The 14,014-nt window shown below is 39.4% G+C and overlaps 1 protein-coding gene across 3 annotated transcripts in view; it reads left to right on the top strand.

The window, feature by feature from the left end:
- The first annotated feature begins 221 nt into the window (after positions 1–221).
- Positions 222–14,014, top strand: part of SLC12A7 (solute carrier family 12 member 7) — a 60,427-nt gene continuing 46,634 nt past the window's right edge. For 2 of the 3 annotated variants that reach the window (XM_033071344.2, XM_033071335.2), the window contains exons 1-2: positions 225–432; positions 12,997–13,091. In XM_033071344.2, coding sequence (XP_032927235.1) covers positions 315–432; positions 12,997–13,091 — 213 coding nt within the window. In that variant the 5' untranslated portion in view covers positions 225–314. Of the gene's footprint in view, positions 433–12,996; positions 13,092–14,014 lie in introns of all 3 variants that reach the window. The other variant, XM_033071353.1, reaches the window with a different exon arrangement.

Genomic DNA, 14,014 nt, shown 5'->3' with positions numbered 1-14,014 from the left:
CCTGCTCTGATTCCCTTTGGAAGGCAGTTTCTGTGTGCATCAGAGGAGCAGCAGCCTGGTGGTCTGAGCGCTGCGAGGACCGCTGTAAGGCGAGGTCTGAGGGCGAGGGGCTGCCCCAGGGCCGTGCCCTCGCTCGGAGCCGCGGCCCAGCGCCATGGCTCCCTCGGCGGAGCGGTGAGGGGAGGTGGCGGGCGCCGGCCCCCCCCGCCGTGTGAGGAAATGGCTCTCACGTGAGGGAGGCGGCAGCGCCCGGCTCACCCTGCCCGCTGCCCGCGGAGGAGGGAGGCGCCAGCGGGCCCGGGGCCGCCTGCACCATGCCGACCAGCTTCACCGTGGTGCCCGTGGAGGCGCAGGGCGAGGGCCGGCAGCGGGATGGGCAGCAGCGAGAGGAGGAGGAAGAGGATGAAGGCGACGAGAGGGAGCGGGGCGCTGGTGAGAGAGCGGGGGAGCGTCGGGGGTCAACGCGTGCGGACCGCCTCGGCTCCGTGCGTGCGGGGGAGCGGGTCTGCCGCATGGGGCGAGCCGGCGGGCCGCCGGAGAGCCCCCGAACACTGAGGAGGGGCCGCATCGCCTCTCTGCAGCCAGCGATGCCGGGGCTACCTGTCCAGGTGGAGAAGCGCGCTTCGGGAAAGGGCGAAAGTCTGGCGCCTGGGGTGGCTGAGAGCTTGTTTCTCTTTGTTTCCATTAGTCAGCGCCGCCGGCCCAAAGGAGGAAGTTCTCATGGGCGGCTCCAGCCGGGGGAGCGGAGCAGCCCGCGGTCGGGCGCGGCGCCTGCCCGGGGCGGCGCGGGGCGCTCAGTCCGCCTCCCGCCTGCACCGGCAGCGGCGCCGCCCACGGCGCTGCTCAGACCGGGAAAACACCTACAGTCTGTCGTTTGAGTTGGAAGAGAGCTCTGCGATCAGAGCATCAGGTCCAACCATTAGGCTCTCTTAAAAGCTAACTGCTGTTGGAACTCAGTGGAGAGAGGGCTAAGAGGAAAGATTCAGACTGCGGAGAAGAGCGCAGTTTCACCTGGCTCGCTCCAGGTGTTTGTCCAGCCATGTGCTTTTGCATCAGATATAGCGTCTAGGGTTAAGGAGGTGTTAGCTACGAGATGCCGTCGCGTCCGGAGCCTTGCTTCTCGCTAGGCCTCGCTCCTGAAGCCTCCTGCGGGAGTAGAATGAAGCCGGAGGTGGAGCTCGGGCATCGCGAGTGAGGGGCTGCTCAGGACAGCCCCTTCTGCGGGGGTGCTGGTGTTTCTCCACCGGCGTTGCAGGGGAAATGAGTGATTTTTCACTTGGGTGACAAGGCACTGCTCGGAAAGCATTAATTCTTGTGGTTCTTTACACTTCCTTTTTCCGAAGCGCGTTGCAACAGTAATACCAAGTATGGTGTGTGAATCACTGCTAGCACTACGAGAGCTAGTTCACGTCTTGCACTTCATTTTGGACTCTGTTACAATCGATACTTCTGTAAAGGCGTGGGTGGGAGGATTAACTTTGTAAGGTGATAACAGGTGAATAGATGAGGGTTTGTAAAACGCATCTTATTTTTGTGGTACAGATGACAGATAAATAAGGCTAATTCGGTGGCATGTGGGATGTGAATGCAGAGATAAAAACAGATATTTGACAAACAATATATTTACATTATTTTAGGAAGCTAATATAGTAAAACACCAAGCTGACAATGTTGGGTTATTTTCTTTCAAAGCATTCTACTCTTAAACCTTATTTACCCATAGAAGATATATACTACGGGTAGTTGCCTTTCCCTCAGTATATGCAAATTATGAGTAAGTGTTCTAGTAACTAGCAGTTACTAGTAAGTGCCTCTTCTTTTTCCAAACTAAATGCAACAGAAGAACCAAAACAATATAAGCTGTGGCAACAGTTTGTACTTGATGGATGACTAGTAGTACAGCATTAATCTGGACAAATTTTCTTTTGGTAGAGGAGGTAGTCAGAGAGGCATGGTGTATGGTGTTTACTCAGATGGCATCTCAAAGTACTGGATATACATACAGGCATAGTTAGACAGGATTTGTTAGACTATGCATATAAATGAAGCATCTGAAAGGCTTGGAACCTTTTTAAATCCTGGGAAGGTGAGAGGAAGAATGGATGTAATGGTTTATCACGACCCTGAAGGCCAGAGATTAAAAAAAAATAATTCTTGATGTGATTAGGTAGTGTTTTGGCGACTTGTAGGTACAGTTGCAAGACATGTTTAAATAATTTATGTGTGACTCTTCCTGTGTGTCTGTAAAATTGGAAGTAGAGAGAAAAACACTGAAAAGGGAAGACATTGATTTGTAAATAAATTATAGGTGAAGAGCTCTGACTTCATGAAGAGATTAAATGCTACCCTCTGACAGAGAGTTTTGGGACTGAAAGACGCACTACTTACTGTTGCTTTGGATATTGTATGGAATTACTAAGTTAATGCTGTGTAATCAAATAATTGTTCTTGAGTTATTCTTCTGAAAACTAAAGAATTCTGAAATGTTAGTACAGCTAAAAGGTGCTGTAGTTTAGCCCATCTAAAAGCCTGCTGCTCAGATAAGGACTCCTTGCCATTCTCACTGCTCCAACCTTGAGAAAAAGGCTAAGGAGTAAATGATTTCTTTCCTTGTCCTCCTCTGCGTCACTGGGTTTGTTTCCCTTTTCCTGCACTTGATCATCAGACACTTAACTGGCCTGGTTCAGCATGCTAAACTGAGTAAACTAAACTGCTGCAGAGCTAAACATCGTGCTTCCCAGGTTTTGAGTTGAGGGGAATGCCACAAAAAATGAGAATGGCTAGGGTTGTGTCAAGGTGAGAGGTGGGTAAGGCTGAGAGCAGAGATGAAAATAAAAAAGAGGAGAATGGGAACTTCCTATTTGACTTAGCCTATATAGCTCAGCATGTTATTTTATTCCAGTTGTTTAGAAATCTAGCATGTTATCAGTTTTGATTGAATTGCCTGTCTTAAAAACCAAGTAGTTTTTTCCTTGACTGCACTAGTACCTTTCTAAAAAAACCTCCAACCTACCAAACACACAAAAACCTGACAAACCTGTCCCATCTAACTCAATGCTAATTTTTTTGAGGGAATCAGCTGTATGCTGTCAGTCATTAGATCTACAGTAAAATAGTTTTGAGTCTTATTAGCAAGGCACTTATCAATTAGTGCACAGTTTTGTGCATTTATCCCCTTTCACACATTCTTACCTGATAATCACCTGTGTGGTAAAGGAGTAACCTGGGACATACTTACTCTATCATCTGCACTCCTTCATGATAACCTGAAATTCCATAGCTTTGTATTTTCTGACTATATGATACTTTGATGTATGTGAAGGAGGGGAAGACATTTGTGAATGGCTGTGGGGCTGGGCTGTAGCACTCACTAGTCACAGCAGTACTTCAGAAAAGGCAGAACAGAAACTAATACTTCAAATGAACAACAGTTAAGGGTGCAGCCTACTGACTCAAATATTCACAAAGTAGCATAAAGCAGATGTGTCTTTTACTGTGTTTATAATATACTACAAAGTAAGGGTAGTCAGGAGACAGTAAATGATTGAAAGAAGAGAAGGAAATATTAATCTGTAGACAGTAAGGTATGAAGTTTTATAGGAAATTTTTTGTTTGATTTGTGTTGGGTATTTTGTTTCTTTTCTTCACATATATTTGTAGTGACTGTCTAGATAGACCTGTAAAAATTTTGTGAAGTTAATCAGCTTTTCTTTTCCTTAGCAGCTCTGTGTATCAGGAGTTTCAAGGCATAGCTATTTTTTTTTAGCATCCCCTGTTATTATTTACCTCACCACAGCAGTTTCTTATTTAGAAACTAATGTGAGAACTAACTCCTGCAAAATCTTTTTAAAATTGAAGACCCTCAAATGCAAAGAATAGCAAAGACAAACCTGATCACCTACAAAGAAGTCATCATATAACTAGTGAAGCATGGATGCTGGGAATTTCTGTAAAATGTTATTTATTGGAAAACCAGGGAGTAGTTGGCACAGGTGTGTGTGTGTGTATGTGCAATGGAGGAGGATAGGTTAATCTCACTGAGAAGTCTAGTGTGTTTACAGTTAACCCTTCAACCTTTACAGCCTTTCTGCAGTTGACCATGCTTGCAGCATAGATGTTATGACCAGAGAAAAATAGATTTTGGATGTTATTCAAAGATTTGATCCCATGAGCTAGTCTGTTCCTATCACTAACATCCACTCAACCAGAACTGAAACACTTTATATGAAGTTGTTTAAGACTGGTATAGAATGTGTAATGCATTAACGCATAAACTAGAAAACAGTGGCATATTTAATTTGAAAGAGAATGAACAAATTCTGCTGCCAATCTTAAAAAGAAACTTTTATAATTTAAAAAAATATTTTTTAAAAAAACTTAGAAAATTACTAGAATTATATTTTAAAATGCTTATTGCTACATCTTAAGTAGAATAAATGCCAACTATTTCTACACAAAACCAATGGTTAAAAACTAACTTGCTTAAGGTCTGTTAATATGTACTTGGTATGTAAAAGAGTTTTTTAATAGTAGATTGATCTTTGGAATAGGTTAATACTACTTGCTGCTAATCTCTACTGATCTGTTTAGTGGAGAAAATTTAAAGTGAATTTATTTGATAGAAATAAAACTTTAAAAGTACTTATTAGATGAAGATGTGGGATATTTCAGGGACTCGATCCTTCCCATTTCACTAAGCAGGGTGTTAATTGCTGATGAAAATCCTTCAGCTTAATTCTCTTTAGAGAGTTCTAAATGAGAGTTCTACATGACATGACTGTCATGTAGTTGGTGTCATGTGGGTGCTTCATGCTGCCTGAAGCCTTAATGACTTGTTTCAGGATTAATCCAATGCTGGTAAGAAACAGGATTTGAGGTCTTACACTAAGCTGGGAGGAAGGAACAACCGGTTTCCTGTTTCAATTCTTAGTACCTGAAGAATCAGCAGAGGAGACCAACTTAATTTTCCTTAATCATGAGAGAACAAGATTATGAAGAAAACGGGCCAAATCCAAGTGAGTCTCTTTAAAAGACAATACCGTGGTTCTAAGATCTTTCTTACAGAAATAGGAGATTCTTGCTCTTACTGCCATAGTTTAAAGAATATATAAAGAGCTTGTGCAGTGTTTTCATTAAAAGTAAGATGTGCTTTATTATAATAGCAGCCTAAGTAAAGAAAATCTAAAATTCAGCAATGTTGGTAACATTGCTATTAGAATAGTTCATTATGTAAAGAGGTTTATTTGCAAAGGGCTGAAATACACTTTGTTCTGCATATCAAGAGAACATATAGATTGTGTAATCATTAATAAAAATTCTGCAAGAAATTTGTGATGTAGTAAATATATTTAGACATTTAATTACTAAAAAGAACCCAATAACATGAAACTTTGAGTTAGGTTTTACTGAATTCTTAAACCAAATGTGGCAAGGTGTGTTCAAACAAGTTTATTGACGTCTTTTTCATAATTTGCATTATAACAAAAACTTGACTACATAGTGCTTCAATATGTGGATTTAGATTAGAAGTGTTAAGACATTTAATTTGTAAGATTCTATGACTTCTCTTTAGTTGCCTGCCAATGAAAAACTTGAACATACAGGAAGTAAATATGCATGGTAGAGAAGATAGAATTGCAGGGCTTGCCACAGACAGCTTTCTTGGATGTGACACATACATATCAGCTTTATTGCCTTTTAAACTTTATGTATTTTTAGCTTAAAAAGTTTTGTTACATTAACATTAAATGTTTGCTGTCCCTTGTGCAAACAGGCTCACGTTTTCATATTCTCAATTTGCAGTGGTTCTTAATGTGACCGAATACTATCTGAATGAAAATGTTACCATTGTTTTTTTAAAAAACTGTTACATTTCACCTGTGCGTGGCTAACCAGAACCTACCTCAAGGTGCATGGACTATGATTAGGAGTTGCCCTTTGCAAACTGTGAAGAGTTGAGACTTTTCTGTGAAGGATTATTCTTCAACTGCAGTTCCACTTTAGATGATGGCATATAAAATTAGCAATTAGTGGGAATCAAAGCTTTTCTAGTTTTGCACATGTTCTTGTTTTGAGAGCAGCTATACGTCATCATAGCTGAGCTGTCTTATTTGAGGTCATGTGGTTCAAAAGTTTATGTAATTCTCACTCCTTTGAACAACACCTGTATTCTTTTGCCATATGAAAGCAATCTGCTTTTATTTTTTACATAGATGTTAAGCTCTTACAGATGTCAGGAGAAAAAGGTGCTTGCTTTTTTGGACAAAATGTGTTTGAATACAAAAGTAAATTGCAGCATTAGGAGCATTACTTGGATGTGAATAATTATGGCAGATAGAGTGTGGGACAGTGAGGAAGCAGTGAATCTGGGAAGGATTTAGGGGTCAGACTGGAATAGAATATCATGAGCTTGGTTTAATGCTGTGGTAAAGAGGGCTAGCCTGATCCTTAGAGTAGAGAGGTGACGATTATACTTCTGTAAATAGCATTGGCTGAGACTGGTGTTGGAAGGCTGTATTTGATTTTCAAAGTTTGATTTTTTTTGGTTTTGTGTAACTTAAAACCTGTACAGAACATTTCCACAAAAATAATTTAAAAGTCAGAAAAATGCTTTAGGAACTTAACTTTCAGTTTTTCAAGAGATAGGTTGAGATGATTTGAGTAAGTATGGTTACCTTCATAGAGAGAAAATACTGTGAGTGGTTAAATTTGGAAGTAGTTACTAGGATGTTACAGCTAGAAGTTTGAAAGAGTCAATTTTAAATAGAAATATGAAACAATTTGGGACATTTTCAGTATTTTAAAAAAACCCTTAATATTTAGATAAATTACAGTAATTTCACGATTATAAGCTGTACCATTTTGACTAAAATTTTGGTCCGAACCCGGAAGTGTGGCTTATAATCAGGTGAAATTACTGTAATAGGATTTTTTTCTTATTTCAGTCTGAAAACATCAAGAGACATGCTGCTTAAATTTCAGTATGATTTTTTCAAAGTTATAGAGCTTAATGCTCAAATGAAATTCTGCAGCCTGCGGAAAGATGTGAAATCAGATTAGGTAGTCAAATATTTTTGTTCTAACCTCTTGAACGTATCATACTGTAAATTTAGGATCTCTTAAATTATTGTTTTCTTGTCTATCCCTAGCCTTTCTCCACCACTTTCTCTATAACAAGACAGCTATAACATATTTTTTTCATACTCTACTACTTGTGGTTCAGGGCAGAGGAAAGAAGCAGAGGTGGGAGTTTAGTGTGATTGTCATGGATGCTAAAGAAGTTGTTTCTCTTTGAGTAATTCCTTATTCCTATGCTGATTGTCTCTGGTGGTAGCATATGCCTTAATAGTTCAGTTCAGTTCTTGTGAGGAACAGCATGATATGGGGATGTAGATGGGTGAGTAATAAGCATGAGAGGGGAATTACAAAATTGTTGGGTTTGAAGGGACTTCTAGAGATCATCTAGTCCAACCCCTGAATAAGAGGGTCACCTCTTTGGCAAAGGTGGCATCTGCATGTTTAAGCTATACTGTTGGGTTCTGTTTTACACTATATAAACTGGGCCAGTTTGGATCAGCTTAGAAATATTTAATTGCTAACGTACCTTAAAAGTAATCTACTTGTTGGTGTTTGTGAAGATCACTACTCTGAAACTTCTGAAGAGTATGAATTTGGACACTGTGTCTTTTGCCTCTGTGACCAACACTGAATTGTGACACGCAAAAATTTTTACCTAAATTTTTACACCTTTTTGGTGTGTGGAAGTGATAATAAGCAATCATCTTGATGACATTGTCAGAAAAGTTAAGGCCAGCACAGCTCTGGGATAGTTTGTGATTATTTGTGTGGGTTACACTTCATTGGCATTTGGGGGACTGGAGTGTATGGGAGTGCAGATTGTGGTGATCTGCATCAACACACTGAATATTACCTTCAGACATATCTCCTACCTTCTCTTCTTGCAGCTGTATGTCTTGTTTACAAAAGAAAATGTCACTGTTGCATCTAATTTCCATACAGATATAACCCTCATCACTGTGCTTGAGTATCTGTAGAAGTCAAGAGTAGGGCATTTTGCATGTCCCATCAGCACAGCAAATACCACACACGCTTTTAGGAAAGGTACATTAGTTATGGCTTTAGTTTGTCTACTGGTCCAACAGTAAGCACAGAATTGTGCTAGGTTATATGAACATTTGGAATCAGATTAAAAATTCTAATAATCAATTAAATTTAAAATAAGTATGGGGTAGAAATATAATTTTTAAACTTAGGCTTTGATAACTCATGTTGGGTGACATGGAATATGACATCAACTGTCAGAAGACAGATGAAACATAGCATAAACAAACCCAAAGAAGGGGTTTTTTGTTATTCTGACTTTCTTGTGGTCCAAAATGAAACACTAGTCTAGATTTAAGATTTTTGCCTGCAAACCCTCATGCATGGAGTTACTTTCAGAAATCAAGCAACAGGAAGTATAGATTTTTGGAGTGCTTTGGTTGCAAAAGCTGGATTTCAGAAGAAATGCGGCCTAAAGCCGTGTCTGAAACTACATCAGAAGTCATAAATTTTGTTTTCTTTCACTCAGCTCACACTTGAGAATAGTTTGAACAGACACAATTTCAAGGAAAAGGTGATTTTCTTGACAAGCATTGGAATGGGCTGCCCAAGGAAGTGGTTGAGTCACCACCCCTGGTGATGTTTAAAATATGTGTAGGTGTGGTGCTTAGGGACATTGTTAAGTGGTAAATTTGGCAGTGTTAGGTGAGTTGTTGGGCTCAATGGCTCTTTCCCCACCTACATGCTTCTGTTATTTGACTATCTGAAAGTTTCCTCATGGAATTCAAAGGAATAGATTTAAGATAAAATATAAGTGGCTTGAGACTTACTAGTGCAATGAAGTATTTAATCCTTTTGTATTCCATTTTACCTCAGTAGAAGTAATTGAAATAGCTTTTTCTATTGTCCAATTGATGCATGAGGGGTGAGATTTACAGCATTTGTGAAAAGTGTTAATCTTGTCTTTATTTAGTTCTGGTTTTCTAATGAATAATTTCTATTAAATCTTCTTTTGAAGAAAGGATGACCTAAAGATTGAGATAGTTTGGTTAATTTCACCATAAATGTTGTCTATGTGTTGAGATTCTGAAACTAGCTCTTTCTAGTTAATGATATGTCAATTTGTCTTACATGTTAATAAGGCTCACTGTATATCTAAACATATTAAATATGCATACTTCAAAAGGCAATGTTTTAAAATTTGAAATAAAGGTGATTTTGTTTACAACAGTGATGACAATTCAAAAGTTTTTCTAGGTGTTTTTATGAATATATTAACAATGGAAAGAGGACCAAGGAAAATCTATCCTTTATTGGATGTGAAGAGTAACAAAGGATGAGGAAGTCTGAGGTGCCTTCTTTGCCTCAGTCTTCAACAGAAGGACACTTTAACCTTCAGCAACCAGCCCCCAGGGCTGATAGAGAGAGATGGGGAGTAGAACTGGCCTCCTATAATCTAGAAAAGGTAGTCAGTGATCTGTTGAGCCACTTAGACACGCACAAGTGTATGGGGCTGAATGGGATCCACCAGAGGGTACTGGGGGAGCTGGCAAAAGGGCTTGCCAAGCCATTCTCTGTCATTATTGTTAGTCCTGACAAACTGGGGAGGTTCCAGACAACTGGAGGTTAGCTACTGTGGTACAGTATGAGGTTCAACAAGACAAAGGTCCTGGTCATGCACAGCAGCCCCGTGCAGCTCTACAGGCTGGGAGAAGAGTGACTTGAAAGTGGCTCATCAAAATAGGGGCTCAAGAGTGCAAGTCAACAGCTGGTTGAATATGAGCCAGCAGTTTGCCCAGATGGACAAGAAGACCAATGGCATCCTGGCCTCTTTTGAAAACAGTGTGGCCAGCAGGACTATGGAAGTGTTTGTTGCTCTGTACTTGGCACTGTTAAGGCCATACCTTGAGTTTTGTGTGCAGATTTGGTCCCCTTTTTTTCAAGAAAGATGTTAAGTTGCTGACTGTGTCCAGAGAAGGGCAATGAAACTGGTGAAGGGTCTGGAGCACAAGTCTGATGAGAAGTGGCTGAGGGAGATGGGGTTGTTCAGCCTGAAGGAAAAGAAGCTCTGGGGGTGCCTTATCACCCTCTGTAAACTAGCTGGAAGGTGTCTAGCAAGGTGGGAGTTGGCCTCTGTTCTCCCAGGCAACTGGCAATACGGCTAGAGGAAATGGACTCAAGCTGCACTAGGGAAAGCTCGGGCTGGACATGAGGAAGAATTTTTTTCCTGAAAAGATGGTTAAACATTGGAATGGACTGCCCAAGGAAGTGGTAGAGCCAATATCCCTGGGGGTGTTCAAGAAATGACTGGTTGTTGCGCTTAGTGCTATGTTAAGTTGACATGGTAGTGTTCAGTCGAAGTTTGGACCTGAGCTTAGGGCTCTTTTCCAACCTTAATGCTTTTAGGATTCTATGGTTCTAATGATTTTTTGGTAAGTTTAGAAGTAGTCAGCAAACTGCAGATGACAGAGTACCTGTCAGTTTGCTTTTGTGCTCACTTTTTCAGCATTGATTCTCTTTCAAGTGATGCTAAAATAATATTTGACATGATCAGCATTACCTATCAAAATACTGTGCCAAAAATAAAAGAATACAAAAAGAGAGCTGTATTAGAGAAACGGGACTTTACTGCAATCTGTCACTACCAGACTATTTTGAAGACTATAGTTAGAAAGCTTTGAAATAGGCAGATTATTGATTGTAAGCACTGAAAAAGGTTTTGTTCTTCAGATCCTAAGTTCTGCATTTTTCTGTTTAACGCCTGTTAGGTGCATTTGACAAGACATGTTTGTTAGAGACATTGTGCTCTGAGCTTTTTCCTTATGGAGCAAAGCCAAGTAACTCTTTGTTTAGAAATGCAAACATCTAAAGGACAGCTTCACTATTCTCCTACCTACAATTTGAAATACTTACTGTGTAGTGCTGAGATATTGATTTCTATGGCACGAACTGGTTAGCCAAAACTATAATCTTTAACCTCAGAATTATGAATACTGATTCACCTTTTTTTTTTTGCTACCCTTTTGCTGTTTAGATTAGTCTAATGATACTCACTGAACGAGTAACGCCAGTGATGTTATACTCTGTATAACATCTGAATGCAAAACAATAATTGACGTTTCCCAGCTTATTTTTTGAAGATTAATCCTTTCTGAAGGCATTAGAAGTACATTGAAAGAAGCATTAATATCTAGCTAATAATGACAGGTGCCAGCTGTCATTTGGTGAGAAAGTTCATAGAAGTGTGGTCTCAGCAAGACTGAAATTAAGCAACCTTCTTTTTATTTTAACTTGGGAATGTACCTTTTAATGGTTTATAGAGGCTTCAGCAGAAATAATGGGGTGATTTCAGGAATAGAGCTAAAAGAAAAACAGTGTTCAAAAATCTTGGAAAGAAAATGCTATGTCTTAAGCAAGAAGTCCTAGTGCTCATATGCTTGAGCAAAATGATAAGAGGAAGCAGGATGTATTTGTTTCAGGACAGAGTTGCTTTTTGTTGTCTGTGAAAAAGCTAATTGAAGCTTTCTCTAAGCGCAGTGGAGCCCATTAAAGGATGCCAATTTCTCAGATAATCTTGTGTGAAACCAGCATGTTTTCCATATACTGTGAAACATCTCAAGGTGTTATTTCATCAGGGAGATTCTTTTGTGTTCACAGTGGTCCTTCTGCTGGCCTTGCACTAACCTTTGTTGGAGGAGGGGCACCTAACCAGGCTGTAGGACTTGAAATAGTGAGAGCCCAAATATGAACTGTAGAGAAACAGAAAAATGAAAGTTGGAGGATATGGATAGAACGAGAAATATTGGATGTGTGAATTCATAACCATTTCTTCTCTGGACTGAGGAACTAATTTTAGAGCCCTAATTTCTAGGAAAATTGTTATCTTTTGTGTCTCTTATGTGGTTTCTCTGTGGTTTCTATGTCATGATACCTGCAAGTATAGTGATAGTGTGGAGAATGATCGGAAATTAGTGGTGGGAAATCCACAGTCCCTCTTATGTTTGAGGGACTGAGATGTATTTCTGTCTGGTTTATAACCAAGATAGTATGTTGTGATGAGACTAGTGTACACATTTGCCAGAGCTTTCTTCTGGGATTTCATGTGGGGATAAGTGTCCTGTAGGGAGCAGAGGGAGGAGACAGGGGAAAAGAATACAACTTGTTTCTCCAGCTGTTCTTTAATTCTGTAGTGAAGAGACTGTGTAGGTGCTATTGCTGGAATCTGAGAATATAACGGCAAAAGGGCAGACAGGTAATGAGTTGAGATTATTTGGAAATGCCTATATTGTGACAGTATCAGCATATAATAGGTTTTGTAGTTTGTGGGCTGAAAGGCAGTGAAAGTAATGCTGTATTTTTTGAGAGGTGTGCCAGAGCAGGTCAGTAGAGGTACAGGTTAATTAAATTTACATTTCAATAAGGAATAGATTAAGTCTAACATGTTATGGAAGGGTCCTCACAACCTTTACAAAATAATTCCTTTTGCATTGTATTTCATAAATTCCTGCCTCAACTACTAGAGGTTTTTTGAGGGAGTCAGTAAGGTAATAAAAAGGTTAGCTGGTGGATTATTTTATTCTATACCCAAAACCTTTATGTGAAGTGTGATTATCAAGTGTTTTTAGGGAAACTAGAAAGGGTAGGGGAGAAAGAAATGTGTGAAAGCATAATTCTATTTAAGAGATGGAAAACTAGACAAAGACTAGACTGTTAAATTAATTTCCTTAAATGTTTAACATCCACGTGTCTGAGATGAAAACTGGGTTTGCAGCCACCTATGGTGTTATTTAGAACCAGCTCTTAAACCAGAGTCTTCTGGCTATTCCTTTTATGGTATAATGCAAACTTCCCTCTCCCGGCTCTTTCTTTTTACTTTTTACCCCGAACCCCCCGCCAACCTTTCTCTTGTTTTTAATTGTGTTACTTTTCCACTAGGAGATGGGAATGCCAGAGAAAATAGCCCATTTATTAACAGTGCAGAACTGGGCAGAGGAAACATGTATGAAGGAAAGAATATGGCTCTCTTTGAGGTAAGTAAAATACTCTAAAAACATATTTTACCTTTAATAGAGATGAGCAATCACCTAAAATTTAACCTAAAATCACTTAAAATTTAGTGGAGGGGAAATGAATTTTAATAACATTCTCATAGTTTGGTTCTGCTAACATTCCATTTCAATGGATTTGAATGATATATATGCAAGAACAGTAAATACTGTTGTGCATTAATGTGGAGATATGAAATTACTCTTCATGCATTTAATTTTTTTGGGTGAGGATCTAGGCATTGTTAGAGAAATTAAATCTGGAATTAAATGCTGGAAATTAAATCTATTTCTTTCTTTAAGAAAGCATCATTCCATTTTAAAAGGATTAGCAAAATAATTTGTTCAACAGGGGAATTCCAGACTTTTTGTAAAGCAGCAAAGCTATAAAACTTATAAGCCATGACTTAGTGGTATTGTCCAGCTACAGTGTAGAGCACACCATAGCAATTGTTAATGTAAGCATCTACTTTATAATGGATGTTTCATACTGTCTTACTCAACTGAATGATTACAATCAATTAGTGAAAAAGCTGTATTAATTTACTACTTTTAAGGGCCACTTCTGCAATTAAGTAGTATTTGTAGTAAAAACCTTAGTTGTTCTGCTCTAGCAGCATCAACTGGTCTTGCTCTGATACTTGTTGTTACCAAAAACAAGGTGCTTCCAGCATTATTTAGCCAACCTTCTCTTGCATTCTTCAATGTTTTCTTGTTCTTCTCTTACATTTCTCTTTTCTTCCTTTCAAATATCTTCGCACAGAGGACATGGTCTTTCATTTCACCCTCTGCATGAGCCAAATAATGTATATTTACTATTTTTCACTGTTTTAGAGAAAATTATGCTAAGGATCAAAGTAATGTTGATTACTAACTGTCTTTTTGTCATGTATGCAATATCTTTTGGC

Source organism: Catharus ustulatus, chromosome 1 (assembly GCF_009819885.2).
Source record: "Catharus ustulatus isolate bCatUst1 chromosome 1, bCatUst1.pri.v2, whole genome shotgun sequence".
Taxonomy (NCBI): Eukaryota; Metazoa; Chordata; class Aves; order Passeriformes; family Turdidae; genus Catharus; species Catharus ustulatus.
This window is presented reverse-complemented; position numbering and strand designations above follow the sequence as displayed.